Below are 15,597 nucleotides of genomic sequence, written 5' to 3'. Positions count from 1 at the left end.
CCCTTCTAAATGCATCTTGGCTTCTTTCTGACTCCAAAGTTTCTTTTTGCAAGCTCAGTCATCCATCTGAAAGCACGTTCTTGTTGTCTGCCTAATGCTCTTAGTTCTTTCATAATGAAGTATATACATGTCTTCACTTTGTCTGCCATGTTGTCAGGAAGTCTACATGTAACCTCCTCCCTGGGGGATGGACAACAGAAACAGGGGTGAAGGGAGATGCCGGATAGGGCAAGATATGACAAACTAATAATCTATAAATTATCAAGGGCTCATGAGGGAGGGGGGAGCGGGGAGGGAGGGGAAAAGAGAGGACTTGATGCACAGGGATCAAGTGGAGAGCAAATGCTTCAAAAATGATTACAGCAAAGAATGTACAGGTGTGCTTTATACAATTGAAGTATGTATATGTATGGACTGTGATAAGAGTTGTATGAGCCCTAAATTTTTTTAATGACAAAAAAATAAAAGATTCGTTGCCTGTTTATCTCACTGCTGCCATCCATCGACTTTTCCTTCAGAAATTCTCATTACTCCAATTACTGATACCACCTTCCACCCACTTAAGTCACCAGACCAAAACTTGTGGGATTAAAGGGACCTCAACTTGCAGCAACACAGTCCACTAGCTAGGCATCCCACAGGTAGTGTACCCTTTAAATCGAGGCACAGAACAAGCAAGGCGAGGCTCACTGAGCCATTTATCCCTCTGCCCTTCAATTAATCCTACTTGTGTTTATCGGCCAGGCTGGCACAATAAACTATCGCACTTGTGCCTATAGGACTCCCTCTTAATTAGTCTTTCACAAGCCAGCGTATAATTGCTATTGTTTCCAGGTGGCAAACGGCTCTTAAATGGGTTTGCTCCTGCCATTAGGAGCCAGCAGTTTCTGGATCATGAAAATAATCTACCTATTTTCCTCACATCTATACTTCACAGTGCTGCCAGCATAACCTACATAAAACATGAACCTAGCAGTGTCACTGACCTGATTGGCAATGCCTCCTCATTGCCAATGAGATAAGGCATCAATGATTTACCACAGTACAGCAGGCCCTCCGTGAACATCGCTCCCAGTGCTGCAGTCATAACCAAACTACATGCACGCTTCTGCTCCACAGACCATCCTCCTATCATCCTGTCTCCCGGCAGCTTTCTTAGCCACCTGTTTACCACTTATCTTTCAGAATCGAGGTCAAGACTCCTCTGCCAGGAAACTTGCAGGCAACTTCTTCGCCTGTTGTTACAGCACTGTGTACTATGCACTTAACTATTACAGCACTTATGCTATCTTGCAATCATCTGTTACCATAGACTATGAATTTAAGGGCAGATAAAAACACATCTCTTTATCCTTGGCACATACTTGGCAAAAGGCACTTTAAATTTATGGTGTTAACTTTTAGACAAAACCTTTTGAACTTGACTCCCAATTTCCACTGACACTGCCAAAGTTCAGCCTCCTCCTTGGGCCTCCTTCCTCTGGGGACTTCTTTGATCTCTAGCTTTGTCAACATTTTTCTCTTTCCTAAATCCTTGCCATTGAGTTGACTGCTTGTGGATATGGCTCCCTGTAGTTTGCTTGACTGTAATCTTTATTAAGGTTTGGTCTACCACCTTTTGGTTAGATGAGCACAAACCACTATATCCACCCAGGGACCTACGGCCTTTCTAATGCCATGCCCTGCACCACTTCAAAAGCCTGCTGCTGTTGGCCCCAGCCTATTTCCTGCTGCTCCAGTACCTCACAGCAACCCACAGATGTCTGCAAGTGGCCGCTCAATGCCATCTCTTAATCACCAAAGCAACCGGGGGCCTACCACAGGCAGTCCCTGATCAGACTCCATGCCCACCTCTCAATTCACTAAAGCTTTTAGCAATGAACACCCTTTCAGGCCCAATCTCAGATCAGATGGTGTCACAGACAGCTACATAACTCCCAAATGATCTAGAGCCACTGCCCATCTCACTTGGACGCTATGGAACACACATTCCAACACTCCGTCACACAGAAGGGTGGGCAGCAGGTGGGAACACGAAGGGGGTACAGTGTCTATGGATAATTTTAAAACAGTAATAAAACTGAAGGTCGATCTGTTTTTATCATCCATCTGTATCAGCAGTTCTAAATAATCTGTTATAATCCTGCCTCCTACGTGGGCGGGTCTCTTCACCCAGGACGATTATTCAAAAGCAAGGTATGCACACATCCTTCACATCAACCTGTCGCCCACCACATCCACTGGAGAAACCCAGGTGAAACGGCTTCCCACAGATGAGCAAGTGCACACAATGAAGCCTGTGTATCTTGCTCATGCAAGCCAGTGCACACCATGTCACTACTACTCAGGCTGACACCATTCCCTCCCTTCTGAAACCCAAATCGCAACTAACCACCTCTTCCCAAACATCTCCTGAGATCGAGCGCGTTGAGCTCATCTTTAACCCCCTAATACAATGTTCCTAGACTTCAGTCTGCATCCTTCCAGCTGGCTACCTTTCAATGTCTTAGCTGCCCAGTCAGTGCCTGTGCCTCCCCTCCCATGAACTATTAAGAAACCATCAAGCCATACAGTACATTGACTACACTAGATGCATCCAGAATATACTTTGAACTCAAAACGCTGATACTGACAGCACATCAGAATCTAGACCGAACCCCCGTAAGATTTTCACAAGGCTATGACCTTTGGAAGCAGATTACCAGGACTGTCCTCCAAGGCATCAAGCACTCAACTGCTGACTTTGTCATAGTCTAGCACTCAATTCCTTGTGCCACCAGAGGCCCCTGCTTCATCTCAATATTCTTTTCACACCAATTATTTATTCTTGGTGTCTTTCTGCCCACTACACATAAATCTATTCTGTAGTATGGCACTTGGTGCCTATCACAATTGGTAAGCCCCAGAAGAAAATCGGAACCCTTAATCTTTTGGTAGTATTACCCAAAATGCTGTGGCTACAGTCACCATTCAGTTCTAATGAATAAACTAGGAACTCAAACCAAAGCGAAAGTCACTCCCCGTGAGGTGGTCCGCACTCCTGGTGACCCGTGTGCTGTTGAAGAACAGCACGGATTCCCAAAAGGTTTCTGAGGTCGATGGCCAGGACTTCCTTCTGCTTTGCCGCTGGGTGGTTTCCAACCACAGAGCTTTCAGTTAATACTCAAGGACACTGTTTACTCAACTCAAGGATCTTTAAACTAAGAACAGGAAATATAGACAAGACTAGCGTATACTTTAATTAGCGAGCATTTAAGTTTTCGGTTCTCATAGAATACATGTTCCCATAAGACATGCCAAAAGTAAGAAAACAGCAGCTTGTTGCCTCACAATTTTATATTTGTTGAGAGATCAGCAAAGAATATTTACAGGTTAACATTCAGTTGGGACTCAATAAGAAGTTAATAAATCTACAAGGCAACCTCTTCTCTCAATGGAACTTCTCTATATTCAAAATTTCCCCAAGTTGTTACTCTTGGGATTGAGAAATTAATAATGTGAGATTACCAAACTTTTCTAACTTTAAACTCACCCTAGGGCATCAGTAAGAGGTTTCAACACAACAGAGCAGAGTTTTCAACAATTAAGCACAGTTTTAATTTTCTGTTAAACCTTTAAGAGTTAGCAGTCTTGCCCATTTTCCGTCATTGCCTGAACGAACACAGAAGACCTTTAATCATAACGTGCTGATAGTAACCAACTGACTCCTCACTTAGAGACTATCCAATTAAAAGGCAAGGGCTCATATTCCTTTTGTTACACTGTGGGTTTGGGGAGTAGTTAAGAGTTAGTTCCTGTATCAGCTCACTAGAAAATGGAACTCAGTCTACTTCATGAATACAATTCTTCTCACACTTTTTCCTAGTCATATGGTTCTCTGCAGGTTTAATCTTTGGACATATCTGTTATTTCCTCCTTATAGACAGGCGAATGGCATAACACAGCAGAGGCAAAGAGCTGTACAATCAATTTTTAGGGTGTGAAGTAAAAAGAGTCAGAGCTTCCATAGCATGGCCACAGCTTTGCAGATGCCGACGTCGTGGTAGGTGAAGTAACAAAGGCCAGCAAAGGTCACGGCTGAGAGTGCCAACAGGCCTGCCTTGGCAGCTTTCTGGGCAGCTTCCCCGTGGACATAGTCAGTAACAACCTGTCCGATGCCCCTAAAAAGAAAAACAGACGATTAAGTCAGTCATGGTACAAATAAAAATCACATGTAAAGTCTAAAGGCTTTAATTAGTTATGTATTTTTTTAATCATTCGCATTCAACAGACGTCTCTACGTGCTACTCTAGTCAAAGCTAGCTACTTCAGGAGACTCTATATGTGTGGCTAGTTCTTCAATTTGTGGCTTTATGTCTGTCTTCTTTGTGATGTGAAAGCAAAGCACCACAGTAATAACAATCATAAACCAAAATAAAAGAATCAACGCCCACAACAAACATGAAAAATACATCTTATTCTTAGATTTAATTTTTCAGAGTCGTTTGTATCAAAGGCCAAGTAATGTTGTCTACTTACAAAATCTTTCTTTTATTTTTAACTAAACAAACAATGGAGTTTTTCATTAATTCAACAAGTACTTATTGAGCAGATAGTATGAACCAGAACCTGTTTGTTATGCTGTGGATATAATAGAAAGACCACAGCCCTGCCCTTGTGGAACACACATTCTCGTGAAGGAGAAAGAGGCAATATGCATGTGCTTGAAGAAATAGCTTAGCCAGGACGACCATTTGAATTAGCAGAATATGCCAAAGGACAGTGGCACTGGCCTGAGCATCTTTGAAAAGTAGTGTGGAGGCTCGAGTGGCTGAAGCAGAGGAGCAGTGGGAAGGTGAGGAAGGCAGGGCAGATCGTGATAGGGAATGATAAAGATCAAGAGTTTATTTCAAATCTAGTGGGAAACCATTGATGTTTGAAGCTGGCCCAGGTGAGGAGTGACCTCATTTAACTTTGTCACAGGTTTAGAATCCATGTACCCTAAGGTCCACCATTTTAAAGTGTTCAACTCAGTAGTTTTTTGTGTATTCAGAGTTGAGCTGCCATCACCATTATAGAATTCCAGAAGTTCCATTACCTAAAAAAGAAACTTGGTACCCATGACTCTTCCTTCCTCAGTCCTTGGCAACCACGATTTGACCTTTTATCTCTAGAAATTGGCCTCTTGCAGACATTTCATATAAAGAAATCTCACAATCTGGGTCTAACTAGCGTTTTGTCGTGTCTCATTAGAGTGCAGCATGGATAGGTGCTTTCCTCCTCCTGAGGGCCTGACATTCTCTTACATGGGCATACAATGTCTTGCTGATCCATCATCAGCTGAAGAATATTTGTGCACAAGTTTCCATGTGGACATGTTTTAATTCACTTGGATATAAACATGAGGGGCTTCAAAGAGTTTGTGAGGGAAAACCCATTGTTTTTCATGGCACTTTCACATAAAATGTGTTGAGCCCCCTTGCATCAACAGCTTGGAGGATTACTAGGTCACATAACTCAGTATTTAACTTTTTAAGGGCCTATCAAGTGGTTTTCCAGAGCAGCTAAAACATTTTTTTAACCATTTTATTGAGGGCTTATCACAATCCATTTTAATGGGGGCTTATCACAATCCACCCATCGTGTCAAGCACATTTGTTGCCATCATCGTTCTCAAAACATTTACTTTTCACCTGAGTGCCTGTTATCAGCTAATGTTTCCCTCCCTCCCCACCCCGTCAAGTACCCTTGATTACTTACAAATTATTATTATTTTGTCATGTCTTACACTGTCTGATGTCTCTCTTCACCTACTTTTCTGTTGGCCATCCCTCAGGAAGGGTGTTATATGTAAGCAGCTAACAGTTGTGTGTGTGTGTGTACTCCAAATTCTTCATAAACCAAATCAAACTCACTGCCTTGTGGGTTTCCAAAACTATAACTGTTTACAGGAGTAGAAATCCCAGTCTGTCTCCCGTGGCGCTGCTGGTAGTTTTGAACTATTGACCATGCGGATCGCAGCCAAACACATAACCACCAAACCACCAGGGCTCCTTCTTCTGTTATTGTACTTATTAAAATATATATGCACACACACACATATATATGTATCTGTTTATAGGTGCAGATGTGTATGTACACACACACACACACACACTCTCACAGAGTTACAAATCTTCGAAACCCCACAGGGGCAGTTCTACCCTATCCTCTAGGGTCGCTATGGATTGGAATCGAATCAATTCGATGGCACAGAGGTGAGATTTTGTGTGTGTGTGTGTTCTGAAAGATAACAGTCATTGAAATCTTACGGAGTTACAATGAGTCTGAATCTATTCAACGCAACTACCGTATATACTCGAATATAAGCCAACCCGAATATAAGCCAAGGTACCTAATTATTACCTGGGAAAACAGAAAAACGGATTGACCAGAGTATAAGCCTAGGGTGGGAAATTCAGGATGTGAATTAACAGAGACCAGAGGGGAGAGATGGAGTGCAGCCATAGACACATCCTTGTCAGTTCAGCAGCCAGTGTAAGTGAATCACTTATGGGTGCTTCTGTGAATTGGAGCCGTCACATCATAGGACGGCGCTGACTGGTTAGATGTGAGAAAACAAACATTCAAAACCCTGCAGTATCAGCGGGGCTTTGAATGAACAGCGGAGGAACGGCAATCACCTGCGAGATGTTACACCTCGCTAGGGTACCACTGACCCATGTATAAGCCGAACCCCAGTTTTTCAGCACTTTTGTGCTGAAAAACTCAGCTTATATACGAGGATATACGGTAGCTTGGTTTTTGGTTTTGTAGTGTCTATAAAGTGGTCATCTTGTGTGAGTTTTATTTGCATTTCTTTAGTTCTAAATGACATTGAGCATCTTTTCCTGTGTGTCTTCTCTGGAGAAAGATACTTCACTTTGTAAGAACGTCATTTGGCTGCAGTGTGGGTCAAGGAGGAGAGCCAAGTACACAAGCACAAAACCAGCCCCGAGAAGACGCCGTTGTGAAATTCCCATTCTTGCGATATGAGAATCACAAGCATCACACCTCTAAGACAGCAGATCTCCACGCAAAAAGAAGAGTCAAGTCTATCATCTACTATAAGGATCCCACCACCCAGAAAAATAAACAAGAACTTCACCACTGACTCCAAAAGCATCTTCTTGTGCTCCATCTCAGCCTTGAGTCCCTTCTTCCCCTACTCAGACTAATCACTACACAGACTTTTAGAGTAATGTTTGCTTATATTTTGTCATAGTTGTATCACTGAAATGTATATCCCTAGATATGATGATTCAGTCTTTCTAAACAAAATACAGTAACAATTTTGGTAGTTTTTGATATTGTAGCTCTGGTGTCTAGACAATACTTGTGCGAGGAGACACATAAGAGATGGCACACTACTTTAGAAGGTAGTGAGTGCACAGGAATGGGCTAAGGGCTGTTGAGAGGGACACGGCGATTGTGAATAAGCAATCAGGGAAGGCTTGGCTGACAAGTACATTTAAGATCTGAAGGAGACGAAGAGAGCAGCCAAGTCCATACCAGGAAAAAGAGAGTTCCAAGCAGAAGGAGCAGTAACTGCAGAGCCTTGTTGCTGGATATCCAGGAAGGGAGCCAGTGTGAATGAGAGCGCGAGTGCCTGGGATGAGGGAGAAATGGGGAGCCAGCTCGTGTAGAGCTTATAAGCCACTGTAGGAATTCTGGCTCTTACTTTTAGAGGGTTTATATTTTTGTTCTTTACTTTTAGAAGAGTTTTGAGGAAAAAGCCTTGGCCTGACAACATCTGAACAGAACCATTGATATAAGAGGGTCAAGGCCAGCAGCAGGAAGCCAGTCAGGCGATACCTCCACCTACAGGTGTTAGGGACAATGTCAAAGACTAGAGTAGATACCACTAGAAGAATGATAATGTCATCGAGGTGGGCAAGAGTCCAGGAGGAACAGGTTTAGAGGTATTCAGAACCTCAGGTGTATAATATGCCTTAATCAAAATACCTGTGGGATATGCAAATGAAGACAGTGAATGGGCAGGTGAATAAGTATATCTGGTGATATATGTTCTGAAGGTCTTAAGTAACTCAATCAACTTCTCCCCCACATGCAACATATAAGACATACTCGCTCAACAGCAAACAAAGTGAGCAGAAAACAGACACTGAAGGCACTGCTGTACTTGCCAGTGACTATGAAGCGTGAGGGCTGCTGCCAGGGAGTAGTCCATCGCTGAGCAGGGATTCAAATAAGCAGCTGGGAGCAGGCCCAAGAGCAAAACACTGACCACCCTCTCACCAGTCCAGTGGATAGATGCAGCCTTGGAGCCAGCTAAAAAGTACCAAATTCATGAGAGATGAAGGGCAAATACACACAGTCAGCATGTCATAAAATCACCATACCCACCAGAAAAGCAAGCAGTATAAATAAGAGACTGAACTCTACATAGAAGAGCAGGTCATCAGAGAGATGCGAACTCCCTTCTTTGAAGTGATTTAGTGTAAGGGTGTCTCGAGGACTCTAATGTCAGAATGAAAAGGGAGACCCACTGTGCTTCCAGGTTAAGACAGGTGAGGTATCTCTGTAGAGTTAAGCCAGTCGTGGGCTTCAGTGAAGTAGACAGCGATCTTGGAAACAATGCCGGAGGAGTTCCTCTAAAATACTGCTTGTCTATTTATTTACATGTTCTAATCTTTGGAGGCAATATTAGCAATCCTCTCAAAACAAAGTTAAACCAATCAGCTTGGTGAGAAGCAGTCCTAATCCACCTCACACCCCTATTCAATTTTTAAGATCATGGTTCTTCTGTCCCATTGCTTATAAATAGCTCCAAATAGATATAGAATGTGAATATGTTCTTTAAGCAAGTAGAAAACCATATGGACTTTAAGTATTTCTTTGATATGCTCTATTTGTTTTTGGTTACAGACCCTTTTAGAAGTCTAATAAAAGGGATGGGGTATCTTCCCAGAAAAAAAAAAAACGACAAAAAAAAAACATGTAAGTTGAAAACTACATATATAAATTTAGGGGCTTTCCTACAGCCCCACAACCTCCCTGCTCCCCATCCAAGTTAAAACCTCTGACTAAAGCTAACTGAACTAAGCAAAGGTAAAAAGATTTTCAAAGATAAAAAGCTTATAGCAAACAAGGCACTTACCATATATACTCGAGTATAAGCCAACCCGAGTTATCAGCCAAGCACCCAATTGTACCACAAAAACTCTATTAAAAATGTGCTGGAAAACTCGGCTTATACATGAGTCTAACTCAGATGCAACTGTATATAAGCAGTTGACTTGAGAATCAAGAAAGATCTCTGTAAAAAACTGACTTTTTGAGTTTTTAAAATGCATATATGGTTAAGTCAAACTGTTCACCAATAGATTTACCTAGTTCTAAGACTAAGTTCACCAATTCATCTAAGAAATGTTGTATGATCTTAATAACCTAAAGAAAAGTGAGTCAACTGCCTATGGAATCCCGATAGATTCCACTACATTTGACTCAATTATCTACTCTTCTAAATGATCCATGTCTGGCTCCTCCCCATTGGCTAAATAAGCAAGAGCAACTAAACTATATTGGACAGCTACTTTCTTTATGAAGGTAAATGGCATCATTCAACTATGCTGGCATTCTGACCAATGTAGTTACACAGCTCTGTATATGTCAAGAGTCGGACACCAGAGTCTTCCATGTAGACTGCCAGTCCTGCCAAAGGCATGATTAGCTCAGTAAGGATGACTGGTACCCAGCAAATAAGAGTATAATAAAAAGACCTTACCATGGTGACTGGGGGACAGGTGGATGTGCTGCACTCCCGGAGTAGAGCGGTCCTGGAGAAATGCTGAGGCAAGCGCAGGTCTGACCACTGGGGCTCGGTGGAACAGAGCTGAGGAAAGAGTAATGAGGGGCGTCATAAACACCTCTGCTTTTTCCAGGGCGAATGGACGTTCTACTGGACCACAGGCAAATCACTTAACTCTAAATAAGGAGAAGCAATTCATATGTAAAATGTGGGTAGCATCTATTTAACTGGGTTGGTTTAAGGCCATGTTAAGGACCTGTAAATATATTGAAGAATCAATGAAACAAATGAAAGGGCCTTGCTGCTTAAAAAGCACATGGTAGCTTTTTTTTCTTTCCATTTATTCAACTATTCTTCTAACAAAATTTACTACGCAAAATTGTGGTCCACACTGAATTTAATCTTGTTTAGGAAATTCATTTATTACCTTCCTCCTTTCAACTGTAACTTCCCAATGTACCTTACATTCCATCCCTTTGGGACTTGCCTCTTGGTAAAAAAACAAAACAAAACAAATACCCATATTTACCCACCTCTAGAGCAACTGAGTGAAGGAGGCAAGTCTTAAATTCCTTAATTGTAAAATGTAATGTTAATCCATAATACTGTGTTTAACATTAAATAATGTTTGCACAAAGCTGACTTATTGTTGCTTGCTGTTGCTGACATGACTGGGAACTCACACAACAGCCCTTTGCACAATACAAGGGGAAGTACTGCCTGGTCCTGGGGTGAACTCACAACGATCACTTGTACATGGCACTGCTGCAATCCCTAGGGTTTTCACAGGCTGATGTCTGGAAGTGACATCCAGCTTTCAATAGCTCCCTTTCAGACACCACAGAAAGCACACACTCCTGGTCAACACTTCCAAGTGCTCTGTGGTTCTAATTCACCTTTCCAGATGCATACATCACTATTCACCTTAATCTTGAGACTCTAATACTATCCAGTTTATTTTGGTTTCCTCTCATGGCATGCTTTACCAGGGCTTTGGAGTCCCTGGATGATAAAAACAGATAAAAGTGCTCAACTACTAACAAGAAGGCTGGAGGTTCAAGTCCACCCAGAGGCGCCTTAGGAAGGAAAAAAAGACTTACCAATCTACTTCTCAAGCCACTGAAAACCCAATAGAGCACAGTTCTATTGTGACACGCCTAGGATTACAATGAGTTGATATGGACTCATGAGAAGCTGGTGATCATCGCTTTTGCTTATCACAGTGGTTCCAATCAAAATACTTAGTTCTCTTGTCCTTCCGTAGCCTCAAAACTCAGATCAAACACACCTTCTTCAAGAATGGGGCTGGGGAAAGCTTTCCAAATAAAAAAGGCCCCCCTCACCCCCGCTGGATTCTTCTTCATCCACAGAGTTCCAATGGCTGTGACCTTTCAGAAGTAGATGGCCAGGAGTTTCTTCTCAGTTTCCTCTGGGGCCTTTTGGTTAGTAGCCAAGACCACCCTGGGTCTCCGTTCCCCAAAAGAAGGACATCAATACTCTGGATACTGCTGCGTAACACAGCAGCTTTTGCTTTGTGTTCAATTTGTATGTGTTTCCCCTACACCAAAGAGCCCTGATGGAGTACTGGCTATGCATTTGGCTGCAATCCGAAAGGTCTGAAGTTCAAAGCCACAGCCAAACGGCAGGGGAAAAAGGCTGGGCTTTCTAAACCGGTAAACCGCTAGTCTCGGAAACCCACAAGGGGCCCATGAGTAGACACAGACTGTCAGTGAGTTAGGTCTTTGGGGTTTCCCCTATACTGCTAGCTTTTTCAGGCCAGCATACGTTTTCTTTCTCTCCGCATTTGTTGCGAGGAGCAGCTCGTGGGATGGAACTGCTGGCCTGGAAGGTAGCAGCCCTACGTGTGACCACGACCCCAGTGGGGCGCTTTCAGTCCCATGTGTACCTCAATCTTACCAGGGTCCCACATAGCACAAATGTCCAGTTAAGGAATTACGGCACGGATCCCACCATCGCCACAATCACACACCAGCCACGGGGGGCCGTCTCGGTGAGGTCGCCTGTGCAGGGCTACCTTTCCGAGAGAAGCGCTTTCCACAGCCTCTGCTCGGCACCCAGCCTCGGGCAGGCGCGCTACGCGAGCACGGCCCCCGCGGCGTTTCCGAGCGCGGTCGCCCCCGCCGGGAGATGGGGGGGACAGGGACTCCCTCGTCCAGCGGGCGCGCGTCCGCGGCCCCCTCCCTGCGGGCCCCGCCGCAGGCCTCGCTGCGAGCCGCCAGCTCGCGGGGCGCCTCACCTCGGGCTCCCGGGGCACCGCGGAAGACGCTCAGCCTCAAAACCACCGCCATCGCGTTTCCTAGGGCTCAAGGTCACCCAGCACCCCGGAAGCAGTTGTGTAACAACGCCCACCTCGCAACGAAAACAAGGAAGCAGAAACGGCCGGGTGAACCGGAAGTGGGACGTCGGCGGGCGCGGGCGCATGCGCACTGGCCGGGCGAGGCCGAGGCCGAGGCTTGGAGGCGATGGCGGAGCTGGGGGAGGCGGACGAAGCGGAATTGCAGCGCCTTGTGGCGGCCGAGCAGCAGAAGGCGCAATTCACTGCACAGGTGCCGAGAAGGGGAGCATCCCTGGAGAGGGCCGGGGAGGCAAGGTGAAACGCAGGTTCCGGGCGGCGCGGCGAGGCCGCCGGCGGTTTAGCTGGAGCTCCATCCGTGGGGTGCCGGACGATACTGCTCAGGTGCCCTCTAGCCCGCCGGGCGTGGGACCACGACCGGGAGAAGAGGGGAGAAAGTTCGGACATCCCTCGCGTGGCGGCTTGATGTGGGAGTTGTCATTGGGGAGCACTGACCCTTTAAATGGCGCTTGTCATGAGACTAGGCACCCAGCCTTAGCGCGTCTTCGTTACGTTACGCCATAGTCCACTGCGCACGAGATTGCAAGGATCGAGTCCACCCATTCATTTGGAAACGGAGGAACTGAGCTGCAGCATTACGTATTAGGAAAAGCTGGGCTCTGAAGAAGCTAACCTATTGGTTAAGAAAAAGGGGTTAAAAAGGAAAAAAAAGAAAAAGGGTCGAGCGTTCGAGCTCTGGGTGTTCCCATGACCTTGGGCGGATTGACCACGCCTGTTGAATAGAGGCTATGCTATCTTGTAGAGCACGTGGTGTACACTCCGGATTAGAAAACCAGCGCTTGCCAGACTTACTGGGTACTTTCCTACCGGGGATTGAATTTTGGAGACGCTTTGATTTTTCTAAGGAGCAGCTGTGGGCATGGGAGACATGTCAGCCATTTGATGTCGTCGTGGTGAAAAACAAATTAATAACTACACCAAGTAAACAGAAGTCATGCTGAACTCTGCTTACTGGGTGATTCCACAACATTCCCAGGTGGTCCGTATTAAGATTTATAAAGAGAATTGAAAAAGGCAATAGTGTTGTAATGAAAACTAAAATATGAGGTACTCTCAGCCAACTTCTGACAAAGTTTCTGGAACCAGTACTGAGCCCTGATCATGTCAGGGACTACTATACCTGGGCTCCAATAGTAAGCCAACCTTTCAGTAATGTTTTTTTCTTTGCTGGGAGGTATGCAGACAAAAAGGCAAAAACACCTGTTAAACATTTTGGGGGTCCTTACTAGGCTGATAGTACACATTGTATGTAACTATATTGGGCCTTTTTCTGGGGCATGGGTCCTTAACTTTCATCAGATTCTCACCTGTGCTCCTGGCCCTAAGAAGGTGAAGGGGGATAGGTCCAGACTGAAAAGGAATGCAGTATTGTGAGGGGATTGTTACTCTGTCTTCCCAGTTTACATCAATGCTAGTTGCTGTGGGCAATAGAAAATAATTAGCCTTGCCTACAAAGTCACAATATGATTAAAATTTTGACACTATTGGAAAATAAAACTATCTGTAGACTGATGTATTTTAAACTAGTGTAGGTGCTATAGGACAGGTTTGGAGCCAAGGCAGAGTTATCAGTGGCCTTCAAGGAAATAAAAATTGGGGCGGTCTGTAAAAATGGGGCAATCCTCAGGGCATTTGGAAGCATTAAGATTCAAGTTCAGATCTATGTGTATATATTTATAGGTTTAGTATTAGGTAGCAGGACATTGGGCCTCCACTCAAGTATTCCCTCAATGCAAGAACACTCAGTTCGTTCTATTAACCTGGCATTCATGATGCTCACTTTCCTGACACAATCGCTGAAGACATATGGGTGCATAAGCAAATGTGAAGAAAGCTGATGGTGCCCAGCTATCAAAAGATATAGCTTCTGGGGTCTTAAAGGCTTGAAGGTAAACAAGCAGCCATCTAGCTCAGAAGCAACAAAGCCCACATGGAAGAAGCACACCAGCCTGGTGTGATCACCAGGTGTCGAAGGGATCAGGTATCAGACAAGGAACAAAAAATTGTATCATTGTGAATGAGGGGGAGTGCAGATTGGGGACCCAAAGCCCATCTGTAGGCAACTGGACATCCCCTTACAAAAGCGTCATGGGGAGGAGACAAGCCAGGCAGGGTCCAGTGTAGCAATGATGAAACATACAACTTCCCTCTAGTTCTTTAGTGCTTCCTACCTCCCAATATCATGATCCCAATTCTAGACCAGAGGATGTACACTGGTACAGATAAGAATTGGAAACACAGGGAATCCAGATTCCATTAGGACCAGTGATGAGAGTGGCGATACTTGAGGGTGGAGGGAAGGTGGAGTAGAAAGGGGGAACCAATTACAAGGATCTACATATAGCCTCTCTGGGGGATGGACAACAGAAGAGTGGGTAAAGGGAGACGTTAGACAGTGTAAGGTATGACCAAATAATTTATAAATTATCAAGGGCTCATGAGAGCGGGAGTGGGGGGGGCGGGTAAGAAAATACCAAGGGTTAAAGTAGAAAGCAAATGTTTTGAGGATGGCAACAAATGCACCAAATGTGCTTGACACAGTGGATGTATGTATGGATTGTGATGAGTTGTACGAGCCCCCAATACTTTTTTTTTTAAGATTCAAGTTGAACATGCTAGATATGCAGTGAGTGCCTGCACCTCTTTGAATCACTGTAGGTCAGAGGTTGTATTAGGGCATGCCTTGTACAGCTAACAGGAATCTTAAAGGTTGGTGCATTAAGCCAACACTGGGTAAAAAGAGTAAAGATTTTGTTGCCATTTAGAGGTAAGGATCTGGGTCGTGTTGGTGACAAGTTAACAAATGAGAGAAACCATAGTGATTCCAGAGTTTGAAAGGATGGCTTTTGCCAAGAAGAAAAGCGCCATGGGAAAAGAAAGTTGGCCCTCCAGATCCCAACCACACTGCTTCTCTTTCCTCTTAGGTGCATCGTTTCATGGAGCTATGTTGGGATAAGTGTGTGGAGAAGCCAGGAAATCGCCTAGACTCTCGCACTGAAAATTGTCTTTCTAGCTGTGTGGACCGCTTCATTGATACCACCCTTGCCATCACCAGTCGGTTTGCCCAGATTGTACAGAAAGGACAGTAGGCTGTCTCTTAGGAGCATGACAGAGCAGCAAAGGACTTGCTATTATTGAAGTGTCCATGGAGTAAGGATGACATCTATTATCAGGTGATCAGGCTGATGCCAAGCCTCTTGGTGCTAAAAAGTAACAGATCAAATGTTCAAAACATAAAATTTATTTGAAATTCCCAAACGCCAGATTGTATCTCACCAATTATTTAATAAATGTGAATTCTCCAAGTCTGTTTTAAATCTCATTTTAGGATTGAAATGTTAAACTCTACTAGTAGAAATACTAGAAATAAATGTCCTAAGCTTGGTAGGACAAATGAGAGTTTATATTTTGAAGAGTCATTGTAGGCCATATT

At 44.3% G+C, this 15,597-nt stretch overlaps 2 protein-coding genes across 2 annotated transcripts; one reads left to right on the top strand and one right to left on the bottom strand.

Moving 5' to 3' along the window:
* Positions 1–3,214: 3,214 nt before the first annotated feature.
* On the bottom strand, positions 3,215–12,161 carry SDHD (succinate dehydrogenase complex subunit D). Its single transcript, XM_075546606.1, has 4 exons — positions 12,048–12,161; positions 9,767–9,874; positions 8,166–8,310; positions 3,215–4,160 (listed from the first exon to the last, which is right to left on the bottom strand). The coding sequence occupies exons 1-4, from the start codon at positions 12,097–12,099 to the stop codon at positions 3,995–3,997; spliced, it is 471 nt and encodes a 156-aa protein (XP_075402721.1). The 5' UTR covers positions 12,100–12,161; the 3' UTR covers positions 3,215–3,994.
* A 39-nt stretch (positions 12,162–12,200) lies between these two features.
* TIMM8B (translocase of inner mitochondrial membrane 8 homolog B) lies at positions 12,201–15,469 on the top strand. The gene is made up of 2 exons (XM_075546607.1): positions 12,201–12,357; positions 15,089–15,469. The coding sequence occupies exons 1-2, from the start codon at positions 12,274–12,276 to the stop codon at positions 15,251–15,253; spliced, it is 249 nt and encodes an 82-aa protein (XP_075402722.1). The 5' UTR covers positions 12,201–12,273; the 3' UTR covers positions 15,254–15,469.
* Positions 15,470–15,597: the final 128 nt, after the last annotated feature.

This window comes from Tenrec ecaudatus, chromosome 4, assembly GCF_050624435.1.
Source record: "Tenrec ecaudatus isolate mTenEca1 chromosome 4, mTenEca1.hap1, whole genome shotgun sequence".
Classification (NCBI taxonomy): Eukaryota; Metazoa; Chordata; class Mammalia; order Afrosoricida; family Tenrecidae; genus Tenrec; species Tenrec ecaudatus.
The sequence above is the reverse complement of the archived record's forward strand: the minus strand, read 5'-3'. Positions and strand labels throughout refer to the sequence as shown.